This window comes from Trichomycterus rosablanca, chromosome 2 (genome assembly GCF_030014385.1).
Source record: "Trichomycterus rosablanca isolate fTriRos1 chromosome 2, fTriRos1.hap1, whole genome shotgun sequence".
In the NCBI taxonomy this organism is placed as follows: domain Eukaryota; kingdom Metazoa; phylum Chordata; class Actinopteri; order Siluriformes; family Trichomycteridae; genus Trichomycterus; species Trichomycterus rosablanca.
Window position 1 is genome coordinate 12,909,736 of NC_085989.1, and position 22,983 is coordinate 12,932,718.

The following is a 22,983-nucleotide window of genomic DNA, read 5'->3' on the forward strand; positions in this document are numbered from 1 at the left end:
AGTCAAATGTAATCACTATTAAACAAATATTGGGGTAGTAGTACCAATCAAGTTTGAAAGATTAGTAGTAGGCTAGCTTGAAGAGGTGAGTTTTAAGTTGGGATTTAAAAGTAGAGAAACAATCGATAGTACGGATATGGATTGGGAGGGTGTTCCAGAGAGAAGGGGCAGAGTGGCTAAAAGCCCTCGCACCCATAGTCGACAGGCGGACAGAAGGAATAGAAAGCTGGAAGGCTGAGGAAGACCTAAGAGTGCGGGTGGGATTGTAGAATTGGAGTAAATCGGAGATGTAAGAGGGTGCTAGACCATGTAGAGCTTTGAATGTGAATAACAAGATCTTAGTGTATGCGATAATTTACGGGGAGCCAGTGAAGCTGTCTGAGAACGGGAGTGATGTGATTAGTTGAGGGTGAGCTAGAGATAATCCGTGCAGCGGAGTTTTGGACTAGTTGGAGTTTTTGTAATGATTTATGAGGTAAGCCGAATAGGATTGAATTACAGTAGTCAATTCGGGATGTTACCAGCGCATGGACGAGAATGGCAGTACTTGTTTGACTGAGGAACGGGCGTAGGCGGTTGATATTCCTTAAGTGGAAGTAGGCAGATCGTGTAATGTTATTGATGTGTGCTTTGAAAGAAAGATGACTGTCAAGAACAACACCCAGGCTTTTAACCTGGGAAGAAGGCGAAATGACAGAGTTTTCAAAGTTCAAAGTAAACGATTTGGTTTTGGCGAGAGTGGTCTTAGTTCCCACAAGGAGAATTTGGGTTTTATCTGTATTAACCATCAGGAAGTTTTTAGAGAACCAGTTTTTAGTTTCGTCTAAGCAGTCAGATAGGGTAGAAGGTGGGAGCAAGGCATTAGGTTTAGTGGATAAGTATAGTTGGGTGTCATCAGCATAACAGTGGAATTGGATTTTATGTTTCCTAAATATTTGACCAACAGGTAGAAGGTAAATAATAAATAAGAGAGGTCCTAGAACAGAGCCCTGTGGGACACCACAAACAACTTCAGATGGGTGAGACTGAAAATGTTTGAGTTGAACGAACTGGCTACGACCATTAATATAGGAGAAAAACCATGCAAAAACAGTATCAGTAAGTCCAATTGATTTGAGGCGGTCCAGCAAGATTTTGTGTGAGATAGTATCGAAGGCCGCCTTCAGATCTAGAAGAATGAGAATGGTTAGCAAACTAGAGTCAGCTGCCACTAGAACGTCATTAGTTATTTTAAGAAGTGCCGTTTCTGTGCTATGTAGAGCGCGAAAACCAGACTGGAAAGCCTCATGTAAATCGTTGTCTATTAGATATTTATGAACTTGAGCAAAAACAACTTTCTCAATAACTTTCGAAATAAAAGGTAGATTAGAAATAGGACGAAAGTTATTTAGGTCATTGGGATCCAAGCCAGGTTTCTTAAGTATGGGTGTAATAGTTGCCATCTTGAGAGGGGCAGGAAGAGAACCAGAAAGAAGAGATGATTGAACAATGGCAGTAATAGAAGTACACAGAGAGGAAACGCAAGATTTGGCAAGGTTTGTAGGGAGAGGATCAAGAATGCAGGTTGAAGATTTAGATTTTTGGATAAGGCGGGTTATTTCAGTTATAGTAGGAAGTTCAAAAGTAGATAGGGAACAAGAACATAGTACATGAGCAGTTGTACAGTCATAGCTTATAGTATTAACAGGTGGAGAGTACAGCTGCTGGTGAATATTTTGGATTTTGGAATTGAAGAATGACATAAACTTGTCACACAGTTCAGTTGAGTACATGTGGTTAGGTAAAGTGTCCGGTGGCTGCAAAATGTTATTCACAGTAGAAAAAAGTGCACGGGTGTTACCCTCAAACGCCCTAAATAGTGATCCATAGTAGGTAGATTTGGAAGCCGAGATAGCATCTTTATAATGCAGTAGGTGGTTATTATACATTTCCTTGTGCACAGTAAGTCCACTTTTCCTATACAGGCGTTCGAGCTGTCGTGCCCTTGATTTTAGTTGTCGTAGTTCAGTAGTGTACCATGGTGCAGTGTGAGTAAATGAAACAGTTCGTGTTTTTAATGGGGCAAGATTATCCAAGAGATTATGCAGCTCTGTGTTGTAATGAGAGATGAGGTCTTGGGTAGAAGCAGATCCATAGTTCCAATGGAGAGCACTGACTCCCGATGATAGGGCAGTATGATCGATGTTCTTGATATTACGGAATGAGATGGCCCGAGGACTCGTTTTAGCTGATGGCAGTGTCACAGTAAAAGAAATCAGGTGATGATCAGAGATAGGAAGATCTGAAGCAGTACAATTCAGAGGGGTTACTCCAGAACAGCAGATGAGATCTAGAGTATGCCCAATGATCCCAAACACACCGTTCGGGCAATGAAGGAGTGGCTCCGTAAAAAGCATTTCAAGGTCCTGGAGTGGCCTAGCCAGTCTCCAGACCTCAACCCCATAGAAAATTTGTGGAGTCCGTGTTGCCCAGCGACAGCCCCAAAACATCACTGCTCTAGAGGAGATCTGCATGGAGGAATGGGCCAAAATACCAGCTACAGTGTGTGCAAACCTGGTGAAGACTTACAGGCAACGTTTGACCTCTGTCATTGCCAACAAAGGTTATGTTACAAAGTGTTGAGCTGAACTTTTGTTATTGACCAAATACTTATTTTCCGCCAGAATGTACAAATAAATTCTTTAAAAGTCCTACAATGTGATTTCCTGGATTTTTTTTTTCTCATTTTGTCTCTCATAGTTGAAGTGTACCTATGATGAAAATTACAGACCTCACTCATCTTTCTAAGTAGGAGAACTTGCACAATCAGTGGCTAACTAAATACTTTTTGGCCCCACTGTATATGCAAAAATGAAAGAAACTGGGACGGGGCAAATATTTTATATAGCCCTGTATGTGGTTTGTCCACTGCATGACCAGTAAGTACTGTTGTATATAATTAAATTGTTTTACAGATTTTCTTTTTTATGAAAGTAAGATAAGTTAAGTAGAGCAAAATAATTCTCTTAAAACAGTGTACATGTTGTTATTACAGATATCCAAGCATTACCCAGTGGTAGATCATGAGTTTGACGCAGTTGTGGTGGGAGCAGGTGGTGCTGGACTACGGGCTGCATTTGGGCTTTCAGAGGCTGGCTTCAATACAGCATGCATCACCAAACTGTTTCCCACTCGCTCCCACACAGTGGCAGCACAGGTAAAAAAAAATTTAGTTTTTAATAAATATGTCATGCTTTTTTTTTCATTTATACACTTTTGTTTGTTGTATTTCTTGACTATTCCTTAGCCTTTTTATTTAGAAAGGTCAGAGGAAAATAGCCAGACTGGATTAAGCTAACAGAAAGGCTCAGTTATGGTAAACAGTTGTGGTCTTACCCAAACTGGACAATTTAATTTTATAAAAATAATTCCTGGTCTAATGGTATACTCATTTATTGTAAACAGCATGCAGTTTAGACTGCTGGTGATGCATCAGTGGTTGGGTAATATAGCCTGTCTGACCATGTGCACTTTTATTGTCTCAAATTGTATAAATGCTACTTTTAGTATCGTGTCCCTCATCAAATTACAAGTCACCTCAAAATGTCTTCAATACCATAACTGAAAATATATTTGTCATTGGTGTTTTCCCTTTCAGTATTTTGTTCATTTACATTTGGGACATTTAGTTGCTTTTATCCAAAGAAACTTACAATTATAACAAATTGAGAAATGAGGGTTAGGGGCCTTGTTCAAGGACCAAACAGTTGCAACTAGGTTGTGGTGGGGCTTAAACTTTATTTTAAAGCTTGTTTGCACTTCATCATGATGGGTGATGTTATAGATTGATGGGTCTTAATGGCAATTATGTTAATGCAAATTTGAAATCACAACACAAAGTGTGCAAAAAGTCAGGGGGACTGAATACCTACTGAATCCACCTACTGAAACAATTGTCCAACATTAAAACGACCGTTTTAATAAAATAAGAGCAAATGAAGCTGCCCTAAGCACCTGTCTTAATCTGAACTTAGCATGGTTATTAAAAACAATTTGCATACACAATGCTAGGCCTTATTCTCCACACACTATGAAAAATGTGACTTTATGGACAGTGTGTGTGTGTGTGTGTGTGTGTGTGTGTGTGCTTGTGTGTGTGTGTGTGTGTGTGTGTGTGTGTGTTTAACTGAGGTCTTGTATAAAGCAAGAATGGGCAAAAATTACACATGCAAGACTGCAACAATCAGTATATAAAGTGTCCCAAATTAAATCTGTCCTTTGTTCTTTTGTCAGGAGAGGTTTACAGGAATAAAAATCATAGTATTTGGTTGTTATTTCCTTTTATAAAATGTATAAAATAGCTTGGGTTTTCTAAAATGGTGCTGATGTGTCCCACAAAAACATTAAAGGGATTCCATTGTGAATGTTGTTATTAAATCTTCTTTTTTATAGTGGTTTAAATATATGTTAAATGTTTCTCAATGTACTGTAGTAATATTTTGGGTTATTATTATAGGTGAACAGGTTTATTTTTGTTTCCTTAAGTAACATATCTGATGCACAGTAACATTTATGTTCTATACTTAAAACAAAAGTTAACAAAATGTCTTTAATTAGCACAGTTATGTTGATACAGTGTCTCAAGCAAACCAAATATGCATCTTTTTGTGTAAAAGGGAAACAAAACTGTCTAAAATATCAAGGAATATCTTGATGTTACAATAAATTATTTAGAAAGTGGTCAGTATGATGGAACCTCTACTGCACGATAAAGCATCCATGGGCACTGCCATCTTGTAAAAGTTAAGCAAATCAGTGCAACTAAATCTGAAATATGTACATTGTAGTGCCTGTAATAAATCCGTGCAGTATTTCTAACACCAACCCTTATTTTATTTTAATGTTTGTAGTAAGGGGCTACAACAAAAATTTATGTACTTCAAAGGGCCTCTATCCAATATTTTTATTAACTTAAAGAATCAGTTGTCATTTCGAGTAAATATGAGTGTAATACGATGGATGCACTATATTCATTTTTAGTTTTGCTGTATTTCCTGATGTATGTGTAGCAACATACACTGATCAGCCATAACATTAAAACCACCTTCTTGTTTCTAATCTCACTGTCTATTTTATCAGCTCCACTTACCACATTGGAGCACTGGTGGATGATTCTCAGCACTGCAGTGACACTGACATGGTGGTGGTGTGTTAGTGTGTGTTGTGCTGATATGAGTGGATCATACACAGCAGCACTGCTGGAGTTTTTAAATACCGTGTCCACTCACTGTCCACTCTATTAGACACTCCTACCTAGTTGGTCAACCTTGAAGATGTAAAGTCAGAGACGATCACTCATCTATTGCCGCTGTTTTGAGTTGGTCATCTTTTAGACTTTCATCTTCATCTTTCACAAGATGGGTAGCGTCTTTCACAAGATGCTACCCATGGGGCGCTGTTGGCTGGATATTTTTGATTGGTGGAATATTCTCAGTCCAGCAATGACAGTGAGGTGTTTAAAAATTCCAGCAGCATTGCTGTCTTATCCACTCATACCAGCACAACACACTCTAAAACACCACCACCATGTCAGTGTCACTGCAGTGCTGAGAATGATCCACCACCTAAATAATGCCTACTCTGTAGTGGTCCTGGGAGAGTCCTGACCATAGAAGAACAGCATGAAAGGGGGCTAGCAAAGCATGCAGAGAAACAGATGGACTGCTGTCAGAAATTGTAGAACTACAAAGTTCTCCTATATGGTAAGTGGAGCTGATAAAAATGGACAGTGAGTGTAGAAACAAGGAGGAGGTTTTAATGTTATGGCTGATCAGTGTATGTACTATGTGCATTTAAATAACCTCTTTATTTTTTAACAATAGGGTGGAATTAATGCAGCCCTTGGTAACATGGAGGAAGACGATTGGCGTTGGCACTTTTATGACACAGTAAAAGGATCTGATTGGTTAGGGGACCAGGATGCCATTCACTATATGACAGAACAAGCCCCGGCTGCTGTGGTTGAGGTAAGAGAGAAGGGTGGACACACTTTTTGAATTTTGTTGAGATTTGTTTTCTTTGTACAACACAAGTACAATGGGATGTAGTGTTTCATGGTAGTGTTTTTATGCTTTTAAACTTGATTAACACCTACAATTCTTGATAGCTTTGGACTGCAATCTGGAAATTAAGTTCAGTCCATCAGTTATAAGGTAACATTAATTCTACATGAAAGACAGAGAGCGGTTACAAGGTAAAGAAGGCTGTAGTCATATATATAGAGTAATTACTTTAACTGTGGTCCCAGGGCCTTTAAAACAGCTTTGTAACACTTACTATTACAAGGAGAGAGCCTCCTTTTGCACCACAGGTTGGTTATTTCACACAAATGGTTATTCGTGTTGTGGTACACTTTAATGACATTTTACTGCACTTCTTAAGCCAAGCACTGAGCAAAGTGCGCCCAGGCTTGTGGTGAGAGAAGCGCAAAATGCTTCTCATCTGAATGTGCCTTAAAGATGAATCATGTGCTAATGTCTGACTAATGTTTGCTGTCAAACTTTTAACTCTGTTGAATCTAAACATGATTTATTTAAAATCATTTTAGCAATATAAAACGGGAAATTTGGTTTCAGGTAGTAAATACTATTATTTGTACACAATAATGATTTGTAAAATATTATAATTTTTCATACACTAAATGGTCCAAATGTAGACCGCTACTCCCAGGAGCTTGATTGACCATTATCCTCAGCATTAAGAAAAATAATTGTGGAGTCTAAAAAGCTCTAAACAGATTTCAAAAACTGTAGGTTCCAAGGTTATTTTATTTATTTTCATTGTTTTAATGCAGTTTACTGTTAGAATATACATGTCTGTGTAATGTTTCACTTTTAAACAATAATGTTTATCTAAAGGCTATGGGTGATACTCGAAACAAGAACAATTAATGTTTAAAATGTAAGGATTTTGTTTTTCAAATACCAGAGCAATGCCTAATTCACTTGCTTCTATGTGAATGTCTAGTTCATTTAATAATAATCCTTTTTTGCACCCCCATTCTCCCTTAAAAGTTGGAGAACTTTGGCATGCCATTTAGCCGTACAGAGGATGGAAAAATCTATCAGCGGGCTTTTGGAGGCCAGAGTCTGAAATACGGGAAAGGAGGTCAGGCTCACAGATGCTGCTGTGTTGCTGACAGGACGGGTCACTCTCTTTTGCACACACTCTATGGGCGGGTGAGATACAGTGCCTACTGGAATGCCTAAATGAATAAAAATAAACCTAAATATATATTATACATAAATAATATTGTACGTGTATCTCAAGCAAACATGGTTGGGTGTTTAATGTAACAATTTATTTTATTGCGTGAAAGTCTCTAAGGTATGACACAAGTTATTTTGTGGAGTATTTTGCCCTGGACATGCTGATGGAGGGAGGACAATGCCTAGGAGTTATTGCCTTGTGCATGGAGGATGGCTCTATTCACCGATTCAGGGCCAAAAACACAGTCATTGCCACAGGGTAAGTAGATAAATAAATTAACATTAAAAATTACCATATCATTTGAAAAAAATTGATTGATCAAGGTAATCATTTTAATTATGTATTAGTTTTATAATAATATGTTTGTCTAATGACATCCTTATAAACAGACATGCAAACATGCTTTTAGATATTAAAAAAATTACCATTGCAGTAAATGTCCCATATTAGTCAGTTGCTTATATTTAACAATATGACTAACTTTGTTGTACGTTTTAACCTTTTAAGTCAATATAAACCCCCCCATAAGTTTGAATCTAGTTTTCAGAAAGTCCATAGAACCTTACAGTTTTGCTAATCTAATTTTTTTTTTAACAAAAGCATTTTACTATGCACACGTGGGATTAAAAATGTTTAACATATAATATGTTTGCATATCATTTCATTTTTAAATCATTGATGTATTTCAATATACTCTATGTATCTCCACAGTGGTTATGGGCGCACTTATTTTAGCTGCACTTCGGCCCACACTAGTACAGGAGATGGTAATGCCATGGTCACACGTGCTGGCCTGCCATGTCAGGATTTGGAGTTTGTTCAGTTTCACCCCACAGGTCAGGGTCTTCATTAATAGCAAGTTTTTTAAACAAGTATACACATGTTGCTGGTAATGCATGTACTTAAATAAAGTTGAAATGTACAGGTTTTAGCTCATTTTTATGTAATAAATAATTTAATTCTATTTCATGCATTGTTGTTATTCAACACATTATGTTTAACTCTTAACTCTTATGTTGTAATGGTCAGTCTTCCTACCAATATCCTCACATAGCCACTTGAATAGTTTTAGTTAAACCTAGACTTGTTTTTTTAGGAATCTATGGGGCTGGTTGCCTGATCACAGAAGGCTGTCGTGGTGAGGGTGGAATTTTAATTAACAGTGAAGGTGAGAGGTTTATGGAACGCTATGCTCCAAATGCTAAAGATTTGGCCTCAAGAGATGTGGTCTCGCGTTCCATGACCATTGAAATCCGAGAAGGAAGGTATGACCCCAGTATATATATATTTTGTGTGTGTATATATATGTATATACGTGTACATATACTGTATATACGTGTGTGTATATATATATACAGTGTATCACAAAAGTGAGTACACCCCTCACATTTCTGCAGATATTTAAGTATATCTTTTCATGGGACAACACTGACAAAATGACACTTTGACACAATGAAAAGTAGTCTGTGTGCAGCTTATATAACAGTGTAAATTTATTCTTCCCTCAAAATAACTCAATATACAGCCATTAATGTCTAAACCACCAGCAACAAAAGTGAGTACACCCCTTAGTGAAAGTTCCTGAAGTGTCAATATTTTGTGTGGCCACCATTATTTCCCAGAACTGCCTTAACTCTCCTGGGCATGGAGTTTACCAGAGCTTCACAGGTTGCCACTGGAATGCTTTTCCACTCCTCCATGATGACATCACGGAGCTGGCGGATATTCGAGACTTTGCGCTCCTCCACCTTCCGCTTGAGGATGCCCCAAAGATGTTCTATTGGGTTTAGGTCTGGAGACATGCTTGGCCAGTCCATCACCTTTACCCTCAGCCTCTTCAATAAAGCAGTGGTCGTCTTAGAGGTGTGTTTGGGGTCATTATCATGCTGAAACACTGCCCTGCAACCCAGTTTCCGGAGGGAGGGGATCATGCTCTGCTTCAGTATTTCACAGTACATATTGGAGTTAATGTGTCCCTCAATGAAATGTAACTCCCCAACACCTGCTGCACTCATGCAGCCCCAGACCATGGCATTCCCACCACCATGCTTGACTGTAGGCATGACACACTTATCTTTGTACTCCTCACCTGATTGCCGCCACACATGCTTGAGACCATCTGAACCAAACAAATTAATCTTGGTCTCATCAGACCATAGGACATGGTTCCAGTAATCCATGTCCTTTGTTGACATGTCTTCAGCAAACTGTTTGCGGGCTTTCTTGTGTAGAGACTTCAGAAGAGGCTTCCTTCTGGGGTGACAGCCATGCAGACCAATTTGATGTAGTGTGCGGCGTATGGTCTGAGCACTGACAGGCTGACCCCCCACCTTTTCAATCTCTGCAGCAATGCTGACAGCACTCCTGCGCCTATCTTTCAAAGACAGCAGCTGGTTGTGACGCTGAGCATGTGCACTCAGCTTCTTTGGACGACCAACGCGAGGTCTGTTCTGAGTGGACCCTGCTCTTTTAAAACGCTGGATGATCTTGGCCACTGTGCTGCAGCTCAGTTTCAGGGTGTTGGCAATCTTCTTGTAGCCTTGGCCATCTTCATGTAGCGCAACAATTCGTCTTTTAAGATCCTCAGAGAGTTTTTTGCCATGAGGTGCCATGTTGGAAGTTTCAGTGACCAGTATGAGAGAGTGTGAGAGCTGTACTACTAAATTGAACACACCTGCTCCCTATGCACACCTGAGACCTAGTAACACTAACAAATCACATGACATTTTGGAGGGAAAATGACAAGCAGTGCTCAATTTGGACATTTAGGGGTGTAGTCTCTTAGGGGTGTACTCACTTTTGTTGCCGGTGGTTTAGACATTAATGGCTGTATATTGAGTTATTTTGAGGGAAGAATAAATTTACACTGTTATATAAGCTGCACACAGACTACTTTTCATTGTGTCAAAGTGTCATTTTGTCAGTGTTGTCCCATGAAAAGATATACTTAAATATCTGCAGAAATGTGAGGGGTGTACTCACTTTTGTGATACACTGTATATATATATATATATATATATATATATATATATATATATATATATATATATATATAATATTTATTTATTATTTTGTATCTATTATTATTATAATTCTTTTTTTTTTTTTTTTTATAACTCTGTTATTAAACTTGCTACAACTAAATTAACTGTGCTACTGCAATGGTCAGAGGTGTTGGACCAGAGAAAGACCATGTGTACCTTCAGCTCCACCACCTTCCACCTCAGCAGCTGGCTGCTCGTCTACCTGGTATCTCTGAAACAGCAATGATATTTGCTGGAGTGGATGTCACAAAAGAGCCAATACCAGTCTTGCCCACAGTCCATTACAACATGGGAGGCATTCCTACTAACTACAAGGGACAGGTATTCTAACTCGCCTTTCTTTTACATTACGTTGTAATTGTTAGACATTTACATTTTCGGCATTTATCAGACGCTCTTATCCAGAGCGACTTACAGAAGTGCTTCCATAGCAAACATTTCATTACTCTAGTTTAAGTAGACAACAGTTCAAGAACACAAATCTGCTGAAACCATTAGAACATATTAGAACTAGTGTGTTTTTTTTATTTTTTTTTTTTATTAAAGAAATGAAAAAGAGCATTAGTTAGTAAGTTAATACAAGTCAGCTTAAGTGCTTAGTAAAAAGGTGGGTTTTTTAGCAAGAGACTCAGATGTTCGGACAGACAGAGGAAGTTCGTTCCACCACTTGGGTGCCAGAACAGAGAAGAGCCTTGATGCTTGTCTTCCTCTAGTCCTGGGTGGAGGATCAATTCGAGCGAGACTAGTGGCTCAGAGGTTGCCCTGTACAGAGCGGGGTTTGATTAGACCACGAAGGTAGCTTGGGGCTGGTCCATGTTTGGCTTTGTAGGCGAGCATCAGTGTTTTAAATTGAATGTGTGCAGCTACAGGAAGCCAGTGCAGAGAACGCAGCAGTGGGGTGATGTGGCAGTGTTTAGGTTGGTTAAAAACCAGGCGAGCAGCTGCATTTTGAATGAGCTGCAAGGGTTTAGTAGTAGAAATGGGAGCACCTGCCAGGAGGGAGTTGCAGTAGTCCAACTGTGATATTACAAGTGACTGGACCAAAATCTGAGTGCCTTTAATGGAGAGAAATGGTCGAATCTTCCTGATGTTGTAGAGTAGGAACCGGCACGATCTTCTTATGTTGGCTACATGAGGAGAGAAGGTCAGCTGGTTATCCAGGACAACACCAAGGCTTCTTACCTTATCAGATGGTCTGATCTGGGAGTCCTCAAGAGAGGTGACTAGGTCCTGGGTTGGAGATTGATCTCCAGGAATGAGTAACAGCTCTGTCTTGCTGGGATTGAGTTTTAGATGATGAGCTGACATCCATTGTGAGATGTCTTGCAGACATGCTGTGACGCAAGCTGAGACTCGTGTGTCTGAAGGAGGAAATGACAGAATGGGCTGAGTATTATCTACATAGGAGTGGTAAGAGAAGCCATATGAGGCTATGACCTTACCCAGAGAGCGGGTGTAGATAGAGAAAAGAAGTGGGCCAAGTACAGAGCCCTGAGGAACTTCGGTTAAGAGTGCGCATGGACGAAGACAAATCTTTCTTCGATATTATAACATGCTTAAGTTTTGGTAAAATTGTGCATTTGTAAAACATGAGTTTATTCTACTTTGTTAATAGGTCATTACTTACAAGGATGGTAAGGATACAGTTGTTCCAGGGTTGTATGCCTGTGGTGAATCTGGTTGTGCATCTGTTCATGGTGCCAATCGCTTAGGAGCAAACTCACTGCTGGATCTTGTGGTCTTTGGCCGTGCTTGTGCCCTCACCATTGCTGAGAACAACACTCCAGGTAACCAAAAACATTAGGAAAGTAAGCCATCACCTGTAATTTTATTACCCATTTCAATGTTGAATAAGGTTGTGGGGTTTTAGCTCATGTTTTTGTTTCATGTTTATTGTTTAGGAGAGAAGCTTGTACCTCTGAACTCTAATGCAGGAGAGGAATCAGTTGCTAACCTGGACAAAATACGCTTTGCTAACGGCACTACAAGAACCTCTGAGATAAGGCTTAGTATGCAAAAGGTACCATATAATATACTTGACTTCATTTATAAATAGCTGTTTTGTTAGCTGGAGCAAATAATACAAAATCTTTGTATGTTCAAAGTTTTATATGCATCTAATTAAAGTTGCAATCATATTCACCTCGTTCTTGTATAAGGATTTATAGCTTTGTTGTATTTTAGAGTAGCAATAGATTTTCTTAATACTACCCTAAATAATAAAGCTGATCTTAAAACCTGTTTGTATTCTGTCTGACCTAAATTTGGCCTACAAAATGATTATACAGTTGGAAACACGATAATGGCCCTTAATTAGTTGTGATCTGTCATATGTAAACACCACCCAGAGATGTGTTTGTTGTGTTGCAACCATTGTGAAAATTAGGGATAAGTGAAGAAAGGACATCATTTAATTGCACCAAAAGATCAATACAAATTTTTAAGATTCCCAAGACCTTAAACATTCCAACAATTTTGTCTAGTGGCTGTAACAATCTCATCAGGTCAAAGAAGAAAAATTCCGATATTGCTGCAAAAGACTTACAGGGTGATCTGATTGAGGCTGGGGCAGATTTAAATTCCATAAAAAGTGCTTGGTGAGATTTTAAAGAAAGCAATTCTAGCACTAAAGCATGAAGCTTTAATAAACTGAAATCTTTTGCTCAAGAAGAATAGGTAAAGATTCCACACCTGTCAGAAGTTTGAAAGCATTTACCGAAATTGCTTATTAGAGGTTATCAAGGCAAATGGATGTTTCACCAAGAACTATGTCTGTGTTTTTTGTGTTTGGTGCTGTTTGGTTTTCTCCAAACGTACCACTTGGAGTTTAGTCCAAAATGTTTAATCTTGGTCTCATCTGACCATAATGCCCTTTGCCCCTTGGCATTAGAATCCTCCAAGTCTTTTAGCATGGCACTTTTTAGGAGACGTTTATTTCTTGCCATCCTGCTATACAGGCCAGCTTTGTGTGAGATTGAAAGCTTTTCAACACTATTTGATAAGCATAGGGTCTAATCTTACCACCCTGCCAGTGATAAATTAGACTATTAAGATGCAAAGAAACCATATGTTTAAAAATAAATGGAATATAAAAAAAGCTGCCTAGAAGTTGAAAAATTTTGTTTTTTTTTATGGAAGCAGCGAACATCTTGGGTAAAATCTGGAGTGACAATACAATTTAAAGACAGTGCTAATCATTGATAGACTTAACTTTCTGCCTGATTAGAAAGCCTTTATACAGGCAAAGAATATCAAAAGCATGCAAAAACGAACTTAACCAAATTAACCCCAATTTAGTTCGTCTCATGTATTTTAAAGGTGCTGCCAAAAAGGTTCTTGTTTGCTAGTTTTTTGTAGTAATTTATCCAATGCCAACATGTGAAAGATACCAAACACAGCTCACAGTGAAACATATTTCAATCAAATGCCTTAAATACACCAGAGAGGGACAACAGCTACACATACCTGGAACTATTAAAGAAATCTTCAACCAAGAAAACACAAGAACAATCCTAAACTTCGTGGCAGGAACGAAAATAAAAATATAAATGGACAAATATAAACAAGAAAAGCGACTTAAACATAACACCAATCATGCCATAAATAACACAATCAAGTGTATAACGTGGCTTAAAAAATCTAATAAATAAATGTATCCGATGCTTAGGATTTGGCTTAAAATCTAAAATTTTATCTATGCTTTTTTAATTCCAGACCATGCAGTCTCATGCAGCAGTGTTCCGTACTGGAGAAGTCCTAAAAGAAGGATGCATTAAGATGGATGCCCTATATCAGACATTGGATGATGTTAAGACGTTTGATAGAGGTAAGTCTTTTTGGTAAATATATATTGGTGTGATCTTTAACATGATAAAGCAGCTGATGAAAGTAAAATAAAATAATTACACCAATAGTCGTAAGAAAGCGTTATTAGAAAGCGCTTTAATGTTGTCAACACAGCTGGCAAAATGTGCATCCCTAGTGCACATTATTGTGTTTTATTGTTCCGAAAACAGGAGACAGTGTGAAATGTTGCAACCACTGAATTATTTGGGGAGACAAAAACACACACATTACTCAGTAATCATATAGTAACCATATTTCATGCAGGTGAGTCATGTTATAACTGAACCTTATACATGTACCTCGTACATCATATGTACCTCGGTCAAAATAGATAATAAGAAATATGAACCTGGAAATTTTCTTGCATAGTTTTTGTGTAATTTGGCAACAGGTGGATTCCACAGCTCAGACCAGATAATTGATACATTGATGGTTCTTTCCTAATTTATTTGTTACTGGTGCCCTCCCAGTTTGTCTAGCTTTCATGACAGCCTTTTGCCACTGATTTCACCTTGTAATGCTCTAGCTCCATTTTTGTCACCCCTTATAGAACTATAGCAAAATTTCACAGGACCTTCAGCAGCCAGTGCCAGTTTTTATAGAGCTTGTGAGTAATTTTATTCAGAGCTGCAGGTGTTTGTCCTCCAGTAGCTGTCGTGTGTGCCCAAAGAGATGTTTGAAGAAGCCAGCCCTTTGCATTTCCCTCTATATTGTGCACTTCTAAATATGCTCTGCCCTTTTTCCTTTGTCTTACCTGTTCCCATTCTCTCTTTACAACTTCTGTCTACTGCATTGATTTTAATTTATCTCTACATTTAATTTATTGCTACATTCGCTTGTTCTACCTCTAGCTTTTTGATGTCCTTCTCACTCCTTATTTTCCTCCTGAGGCTGGCTTGCTATCAACTTGGCCTTACCTGCTAATATAGAATGTTTTTAGTTATGTTGGGCTTAATTTATGTCTATTTGTTTATTCTTTCACAGAGGAATTTATTACTAACACTGGTTTTATTTCACCGTCTCTTTTCCTCCTTTAGCAATGTTTGGTCCTTTAGTTATGTTTTCTAACCTTGCTTAACCTTACACTGCGTGGTGGATTCCTTTTTTCTAAATGGCTTCGACAGTTCAGGTTTGTTAGTCTGTGTCACTGTTATTTGTCCTAATTTTTTGCACTTAATTTGTCCCTTGTCTGTGTTCAATCCAGTCATTACCATATGGTAAATCCTGCTAGGCCCATCTTTTACCCTGCCTAAAAGTGTCTTTGTGTCTTTTCTGATTTTTTTTTATTTGGCATCTGAGTGTCTCCTCTTTAGGAGATTAGTGGGTTGGGTGACCAACTGCTTACTTCCTGTGACTTCTTTTTTTTGCTGCCACCAAGTCTTTTTTAAGCTTTTCCCAGTTTTTGTAGGACTCAAACTGCTCTTTGGAAAAGTCACTGAATAAACTAGGGATTTTATTCTAACTTGTAGGTTGCCATTGCTGCTTTACGCGTACGCATTCACATGCTTTGACATGTGGACTTAAAAAATGCTTTAACTGATATGCATTATCGGTTAAGAAGAATATACCATAACAAATCACGTGACCCTCACCAAGCCATGCTGCTTCAATAAACCTGACAGAATGAGTGAGAGCTTTCAGCCATTGTCATTTATTTTATATTCGTGGCTTTGGAATGACAAACTAATTGAATTAAAAATTTTATACAGCATTAGAGTATGTAGTGTCAGCAGGATAGCCGGTATGTTTATCGGGCAGTCATTTTTAGTATTTGAAATTTGTAATTACCATCCATTATCTTTTTTTTTGTCAAATATACCGTAGTCGCAATCATCAGTAAAAAATAACTGCTTTATCACTAGGGATGGAGTACACCATTTTAAATTACTGACATTCTGCAGTATTTACCAGTCTCTAAACTAAATTACTGCACTGCATTAAACTGTTGAAATGAAACTAAAAAAATATTTTTCAAATATTCAAATAAATTTATGATTTATCAGGTGTAACCCTATGTAGAGAACGTTGTCTCTATTTTTATACATTGACATGTAGACTGTTTATTCGATTTTTTTCGAATGTTTTCTGTGGGTTTGGAGCAAGAATATAGATAGTACATTTAATATTACATGTTGATGTACAGTGTATCACAAAAGTGAGTACACCCCTCACATTTCTGCAGATATTTAAGTATATCTTTTCATGGGACAACACTGACAAAATGACACTGACACAATGAAAAGTAGTCTGTGTGCAGCTTATATAACAGTGTAAATTTATTCTTCCCTCAAAATAACTCAATATACAGCCATTAATGTCTAAACCACCGGCAACAAAAGTGAGTACACCACTAAGAGACTACACCCCTAAATGTCCAAATTGAGCACTGCTTGTCATTTTCCCTCCAAAATGTCATGTGACTCGTTAGTGTTACTAGGTCTCAGGTGTGCATAGGGAGCAGGTGTGTTCAATTTAGTAGTACAGCTCTCACACTCTCTCATACTGGTCACTGAAAGTTCCAACATGGCACCTCATGGCAAAGAACTCTCTGAGGATCTTAAAAGACGAATTGTTGCGCTACATGAAGATGGCCAAGGCTACAAGAAGATTGCCAACACCCTGAAACTGAGCTGCAGCACAGTGGCCAAGATCATCCAGCGTTTTAAAAGAGCAGGGTCCACTCAGAACAGACCTCGCATTGGTCGTCCAAAGAAGCTGAGTGCACGTGCTCAGCGTCACATCCAACTCCTGTCTTTGAAAGATAGGCGCAGGAGTGCTGTCAGCATTGCTGCAGAGATTGAAAAGGTGGGGGGTCAGCCTGTCAGTGCTCAGACCATACGCCGCACACTACATCAAATTGGTCTGCATGGCTGTCACCCCAGAAGGAAAGCCTCTTCTGAAGTCTCTACACAAGAAAGCCCACAAACAGTTTGCTGAAGAAATGTCAACAAAGGACATGGATTACTGGAACCATGTCCTATGATCTGATGAGACCAAGATTAATTTGTTTGGTTCAGATGGTCTCAAGCATGTGTGGCGGCAATCAGGTGAGGAGTACAAAGATAAGTGTGTCATGCCTACAGTCAAGCATAGTGGTGGGAATGCCATGGTCTGGGGCTGCATGAGTGCAGCAGGTGTTGGGGAGTTACATTTCATTGAGGGACACATGAACTCCAATATGTACTGTGAAATACTGAAGCAGAGCATGATCCCCTCCCTCCGGAAACTGGGTCGCAGGGCAGTGTTCCAGCATGATAATGACCCCAAACACACCTCTAAGACGACCACTGCTTTATTGAAGAGGCTGAGGGTAAAGGTGATAGACTGGCCAAGCATGCCTCCAGACCTAAACCCAATAGAAAATCTTTGGGGCATCCTCAAGCGGAAGGTGGAGGAGCGCAAAGTCTCGAATATCCGCCAGCTCCGTGATGTCGTCATGGAGGAGTGGAAAAGCATTCCAGTGGCAACCTGTGAAGCTCTGGTAAACTCCATGCCCAGGAGAGTTAAGGCAGTTCTGGGAAATAATGGTGGGCACACAAAATATTGACACTTCAGGAACTTTCACTAAGGGGTGTACTCACTTTTGTTGCCGGTGGTTTAGACATTAATGGCTGAATATTGAGTTATTTTGAGGGAAGAATAAATTTACACTGTTATATAAGCTGCACACAGACTACTTTTCATTGTGTCAAATTGTCATTTTGTCAGTGTTGTCCCATGAAAAGATATACTTAAATATCTGCGGAAATGTGAGGGGTGTACTCACTTTTGTGATACACTGTATGTAGGATCACAGTAAAATTTCCTATTTAAAAAAATAAACCTGTTTAAACACCTTGTTTATGCTTGTATTTAGGACCTGGCACCACTAAATAAGTTTGTAAAGCGTTTAAAAGCAAACAGAAAATACATTAAATACAAATTGGTTAGGTGCTTCGACAGAGCCTTAATCACTCTGAATTATGAAAAAGAAGCAAGGAATTAAAGTTTTACTGCTACATTTTAAGGTTAGCAGTCAGAAGCCTGAGACCACTAATAAAGATGCTTCTATTTTGTGTTTTCCCCAATTTCTTTTTTCATAACTCAAACAAATAGTTGACCTTACATTTAGGGCTGGCAGTAACGACTATTTTTCTATCAATTCATCTATAGACTATTTTTATCGATTAGTCGATTAATCGAAACGATTAATTTTCCTTGACAAATTTAAACAGGGTTTATGTCCATATTATCAAATTCTTAAGTGCTCCATATTAAACAAAGTGTACATTCTGTACACAAAGCAAAGTGCCTAAACTTCTAGCAGTAATAAAATAGAGTTAGGCACGTCTCTTTAAGTCCAATGTACAGTATTGACGCAATAAGCCCAGATTCTAACCTACACAGTCACTCAAAGATTACTTCAAATTCTAAGCGATGTACACAAAGTGGTAAGTGTTTTCACAAGCTTTTAGCACTTTGAGCGCCACGGCAACCGCAAAAATCGCAGGCTCAACGCAGCAAAGTGCACTGGCTTTCTAAGAAATACGGTATTCCAAGATCACCGCAATTAGGAAGCTTGATGAAACTATATAGAAGTAAAAGTTTTGCTGCGTCTCATGCGCCCTAACTGAACTTGCTAAGGAATACGGTATTCCAAGATCTCCGTGATTAAGAAGCGTAATGAAACAATATAGACGTGCAACATCGCGCTAGTGCTGCTGTGGTATACCATCAAGCTTTGCACAGTGTACAAAACCACCTTTTTGTTTTTTGCCAGTTTTAAGTATTCCCAAGCTTTTGATTATTTGGGTCTTGGAAAACTTTTAGCTTTTCTTTGAAAGCTCTCTACAATCGGCCTCTGACTTCTGCAGACGGCATTTTTAAGACTGTGCTTAATGCCGCCAACCAGTGACTGGACCAAATACAACTTAGGCCATGTAAGCAAGTATGAATGGAAACATTGTAAAAATTAAAAAGGATCATTTATAATATTATAGTTTTAAAATCGATGCATCCACTTAAAATATTGACGTCGACACATATTTAGCGCTGATGTCATCGACTAGGTCGACCAATTGTGGCAGCCCTACTTACATTTTTCTTAAAAAAACCCCCAAAAAAACACTGATGGAATTATTTGTCCATTAACATTTTGTCCAGGACCTGACAAGGCACTGAAAGATTTCAGATAAGTTATTTGCATCCAGGTAGTCAAGCAGCTGGGAGACTACAGCTCTTTCTAGAATTTTAGCGAGGAATGGAAGGTTGGAAATGGGCCTAAAATTGCTGAGTATGGACTGGTGTAATCCGGGTTTCTTGATGACAGGGGTGACGGCAGCAAGTTTCAAGTCACCAGGAACCAATCCAGAGCTAAGCGAAAGTTTGACAGTGTGGGAGATGGGAACAGATAAAGTAGAACAGCAGAGTTTGAGAAGGGCAGTAGGAGCACGGTCAAGGAAAGAGGTGGCAGATTTCGATGTAGATATAATTCTCTCAATGGTACCGGCGTCAACCGTGGAGAAACACGGGAACGAGCAAGAGGAAGGAGAAATGTAAGAACCGGATTTAGAGGAGACAGATTCCAAAGTAGAGAGTTTATTATACAGTGTATCACAAAAGTGAGTACACCCCTCACATTTCTGCAGATATTTAAGTATATCTTTTCATGGGACAACACTGACAAAATGACACTTTGACACAATGAAAAGTAGTCTGTGTGCAGCTTATATAACAGTGTAAATTTATTCTTCCCTCAAAATAACTCAATATACAGCCATTAATGTCTAAACCACCGGCAACAGAAGTGAGTACACCCCTTAGTGAAAGTTCCTGAAGTGTCAATATTTTGTGTGGCCACCATTATTTCCCAGAACTGCCTTAACTCTCCTGGGCATGGAGTTTACCAGAGCTTCACAGGTTGCCACTGGAATGCTTTTCCACTCCTCCATGACGACATCACGGAGCTGGCGGATATTCGAGACTTTGCGCTCCTCTACCTTCCGCTTGAGGATGCCCCAAAGATGTTCTATTGGGTTTAGGTCTGGAGACATGCTTGGCCAGTCCATCACCTTTACCCTCAGCCTCTTCAATAAAGCAGTGGTCGTCTTAGAGGTGTGTTTGGGGTCATTATCATGCTGGAACACTGCCCTGCGACCCAGTTTCCGGAGGGAGGGGATCATGCTCTGCTTCAGTATTTCACGGTACATATTGGAGTTCATGTGTCCCTCAATGAAATGTAACTCCCCAACACCTGCTGCACTCATGCAGCCCCAGACCATGGCATTCCCACCACCATGCTTGACTGTAGGCATGACACACTTATCTTTGTACTCCTCACCTGATTGCCGCCACACATGCTTGAGACCATCTGAACCAAATAAATTAATCTTGGTCTCATCAGACCATAGGACATGGTTCCAGTAATCCATGTCCTTTGTTGACATGTCTTCAGCAAACTGTTTGCGGGCTTTCTTGTGTAGAGACTTCAGAAGAGGCTTCCTTCTGGGGTGACAGCCATGCAGACCAATTTGATGTAGTGTGCGGCGTATGGTCTGAGCACTGACAGGCTGACCCCCCACCTTTTCAATCTCTGCAGCAATGCTGACAGCACTCCTGCGCCTATCTTTCAAAGACAGCAGTTGGATGTGACGCTGAGCACGTGCACTCAGCTTCTTTGGACGACCAACGCGAGGTCTGTTCTGAGTGGACCCTGCTCTTTTAAAACGCTGGATGATCTTGGCCACTGTGCTGCAGCTCAGTTTCAGGGTGTTGGCAATCTTCTTGTAGCCTTGGCCATCTACATGTAGCGCAACAATTCGTCTTTTAAGATCCTCAGAGAGTTCTTTGCCATGAGGTGCCATGTTGGAACTTTCAGTGACCAGTATGAGAGAGTGTGAGAGCTGTACTACTAAATTGAACACACCTGCTCCCTATGCACACCTGAGACCTAGTAACACTAACAAATCACATGACATTTTGGAGGGAAAATGACAAGCAGTGCTCAATTTGGACATTTAGGGGTGTAGTCTCTGAGGGGTGTACTCACTTTTGTTGCCGGTGGTTTAGACATTAATGGCTGTATATTGAGTTATTTTGAGGGAAGAATAAATTTACACTGTTATATAAGCTGCACACAGACTACTTTTCATTGTGTCAAAGTGTCATTTTGTCAGAGTTGTCCCATGAAAAGATATACTTAAATATCTGCAGAAATGTGAGGGGTGTACTCACTTTTGTGATACACTGTATATGCCAGACACTTTATCTTGAAAGAAAGTGAGAAAAGAGTTACAAAGATCAGACGAGGCAGTGACAGAGTTGGATGGGGGACACAGAATCTTATTAACAATAGAAAAAAGTTGAGACGAGTTCTTGCCAGTTTTTTTAAACTCAGAAGTAAGGTAACTTGATCGGGCAGCATTTAAAGCCGCTCTATAATTGGCCACGTGGTCCGCAAGTGCCAAGGCATGAACCTGCAGCGAAGTTTTTTTATACAGACGTTTTTATACCGGCGACCCTGGGTTTTTAAGGTTCGAAGCTCAGGGGTATACCAGGGAGAGGAGTGAGAGGCGGTGGCACAGATGAGGTCCAGGATGTGACCATGTTTATGAGTAGGAAAAGTTACATGTTGTTGTAGATCAAAGCAGTTAATTAATGACAGAAAATCAGTAGAGTTTGAGGTATTGGAGTCTAGGTGAATATTGAAGTCACCCAGCAAAACTACAGATGAAGTAAGACCACACACAGACGTCAGAACTTCAGACAGATCAGACAAAAAATCAGATTTTTTTTTTTTCCTGGGCTCTTTTGCGATTGTAAGCATTGTAGCTGGAGTACTAAAACACTACAGGAAAAGTCTCCATCAGTCTGTCTTTAGAGGTCTCATACAATGCACATACTTAACAAGTATTCTTTCTTGTTGTAGAGAGATTGTTATACACTTTGTACCAAGTTTATATGATTTTTGTGTTGTTTCTCAGGTATTGTTTGGAACACTGACCTGGTGGAGACTTTAGAGCTACAAAACCTAATGCTGAATGCTGTACAGACAATCCATGCAGCTGAGGCTCGCAAAGAAAGCAGGGGGGCTCATGCCCGTGAAGATTTTAAAGTAAGTTTCATTAAGCAATGATAACATCTAATAACACTAACTTAATTAACTTAATTGTGGATCAATTTAAATGTACTAACTAAACGTAGTAATTTGAGTCTTTGTAACTAATGTTTTTGTAACTAAAATTTACATAAATAAAAAACTATTACCTACACAATAGTATCTCATTCTTATTCAGTACTTTTACATTTTGTGTTTTTTTGTGTATAGGAGCGTGTGGATGAGTATGACTATTCAAAGCCACAGCAGGGTCAGCAAAAGAGACCTTTTGATCAGCATTGGAGAAAGCACACACTGTCCTATGTAGATCCAAAGACAGGAAAGGTATTGATATGATTCTAGTATTTTAGCAGTAGTCCATTTCTTTTTTGAAGTTATTAGAAGTGTATTAAATTGTTACATTCTTGAAGTTTGCTGTATTAAAGTTGCTCAAAGTGAATCAAAGTGCCTGGAAAGACATGCACTACTGTGTACTTCATAATTATAAATGACATACATCATCAAAACTAGTGTTGATTTAAGCACATTTGTTGAATCTTATTTAGTTGTATGGGCCAAACTTGATGCTCGTTTAGATGTTATTTGCATTTGACACCCTAATTGACCCCAATTTATGTGGAAAAAAATATATAAATCATTTAGGTAAACCAAGGTATTAAATAGATTATGGTCAATTTTGACCATACACCACTTCATTAAATAATGGCCATTTGGTTAATCTAAGGAATCATTACTTTTAAATAAGCCCTC

At 39.0% G+C, this 22,983-nt stretch overlaps 1 protein-coding gene across 3 annotated transcripts in view; it reads left to right on the forward strand.

Annotated features, from left to right (window-relative positions):
- Window positions 1-22,983, forward strand: part of sdha (succinate dehydrogenase complex, subunit A, flavoprotein (Fp)) — a 37,878-nt gene that overhangs the window by 14,632 nt on the left and 263 nt on the right. For 2 of the 3 annotated variants that reach the window (XM_063011488.1, XM_063011479.1), the window contains 12 exons: window positions 3,035-3,196; window positions 5,862-6,005; window positions 7,053-7,217; window positions 7,358-7,506; window positions 7,960-8,084; window positions 8,345-8,513; window positions 10,418-10,613; window positions 11,908-12,079; window positions 12,194-12,312; window positions 14,007-14,118; window positions 22,100-22,230; window positions 22,444-22,557. In XM_063011488.1, coding sequence (XP_062867558.1) covers window positions 3,035-3,196; window positions 5,862-6,005; window positions 7,053-7,217; window positions 7,358-7,506; window positions 7,960-8,084; window positions 8,345-8,513; window positions 10,418-10,613; window positions 11,908-12,079; window positions 12,194-12,312; window positions 14,007-14,118; window positions 22,100-22,230; window positions 22,444-22,557 — 1,758 coding nt within the window. Of the gene's footprint in view, window positions 1-3,034; window positions 3,197-5,660; window positions 5,742-5,861; window positions 6,006-7,052; window positions 7,218-7,357; window positions 7,507-7,959; window positions 8,085-8,344; window positions 8,514-10,417; window positions 10,614-11,907; window positions 12,080-12,193; window positions 12,313-14,006; window positions 14,119-22,099; window positions 22,231-22,443; window positions 22,558-22,983 lie in introns of those variants that run through there. The other variant, XM_063011497.1, reaches the window with a different exon arrangement.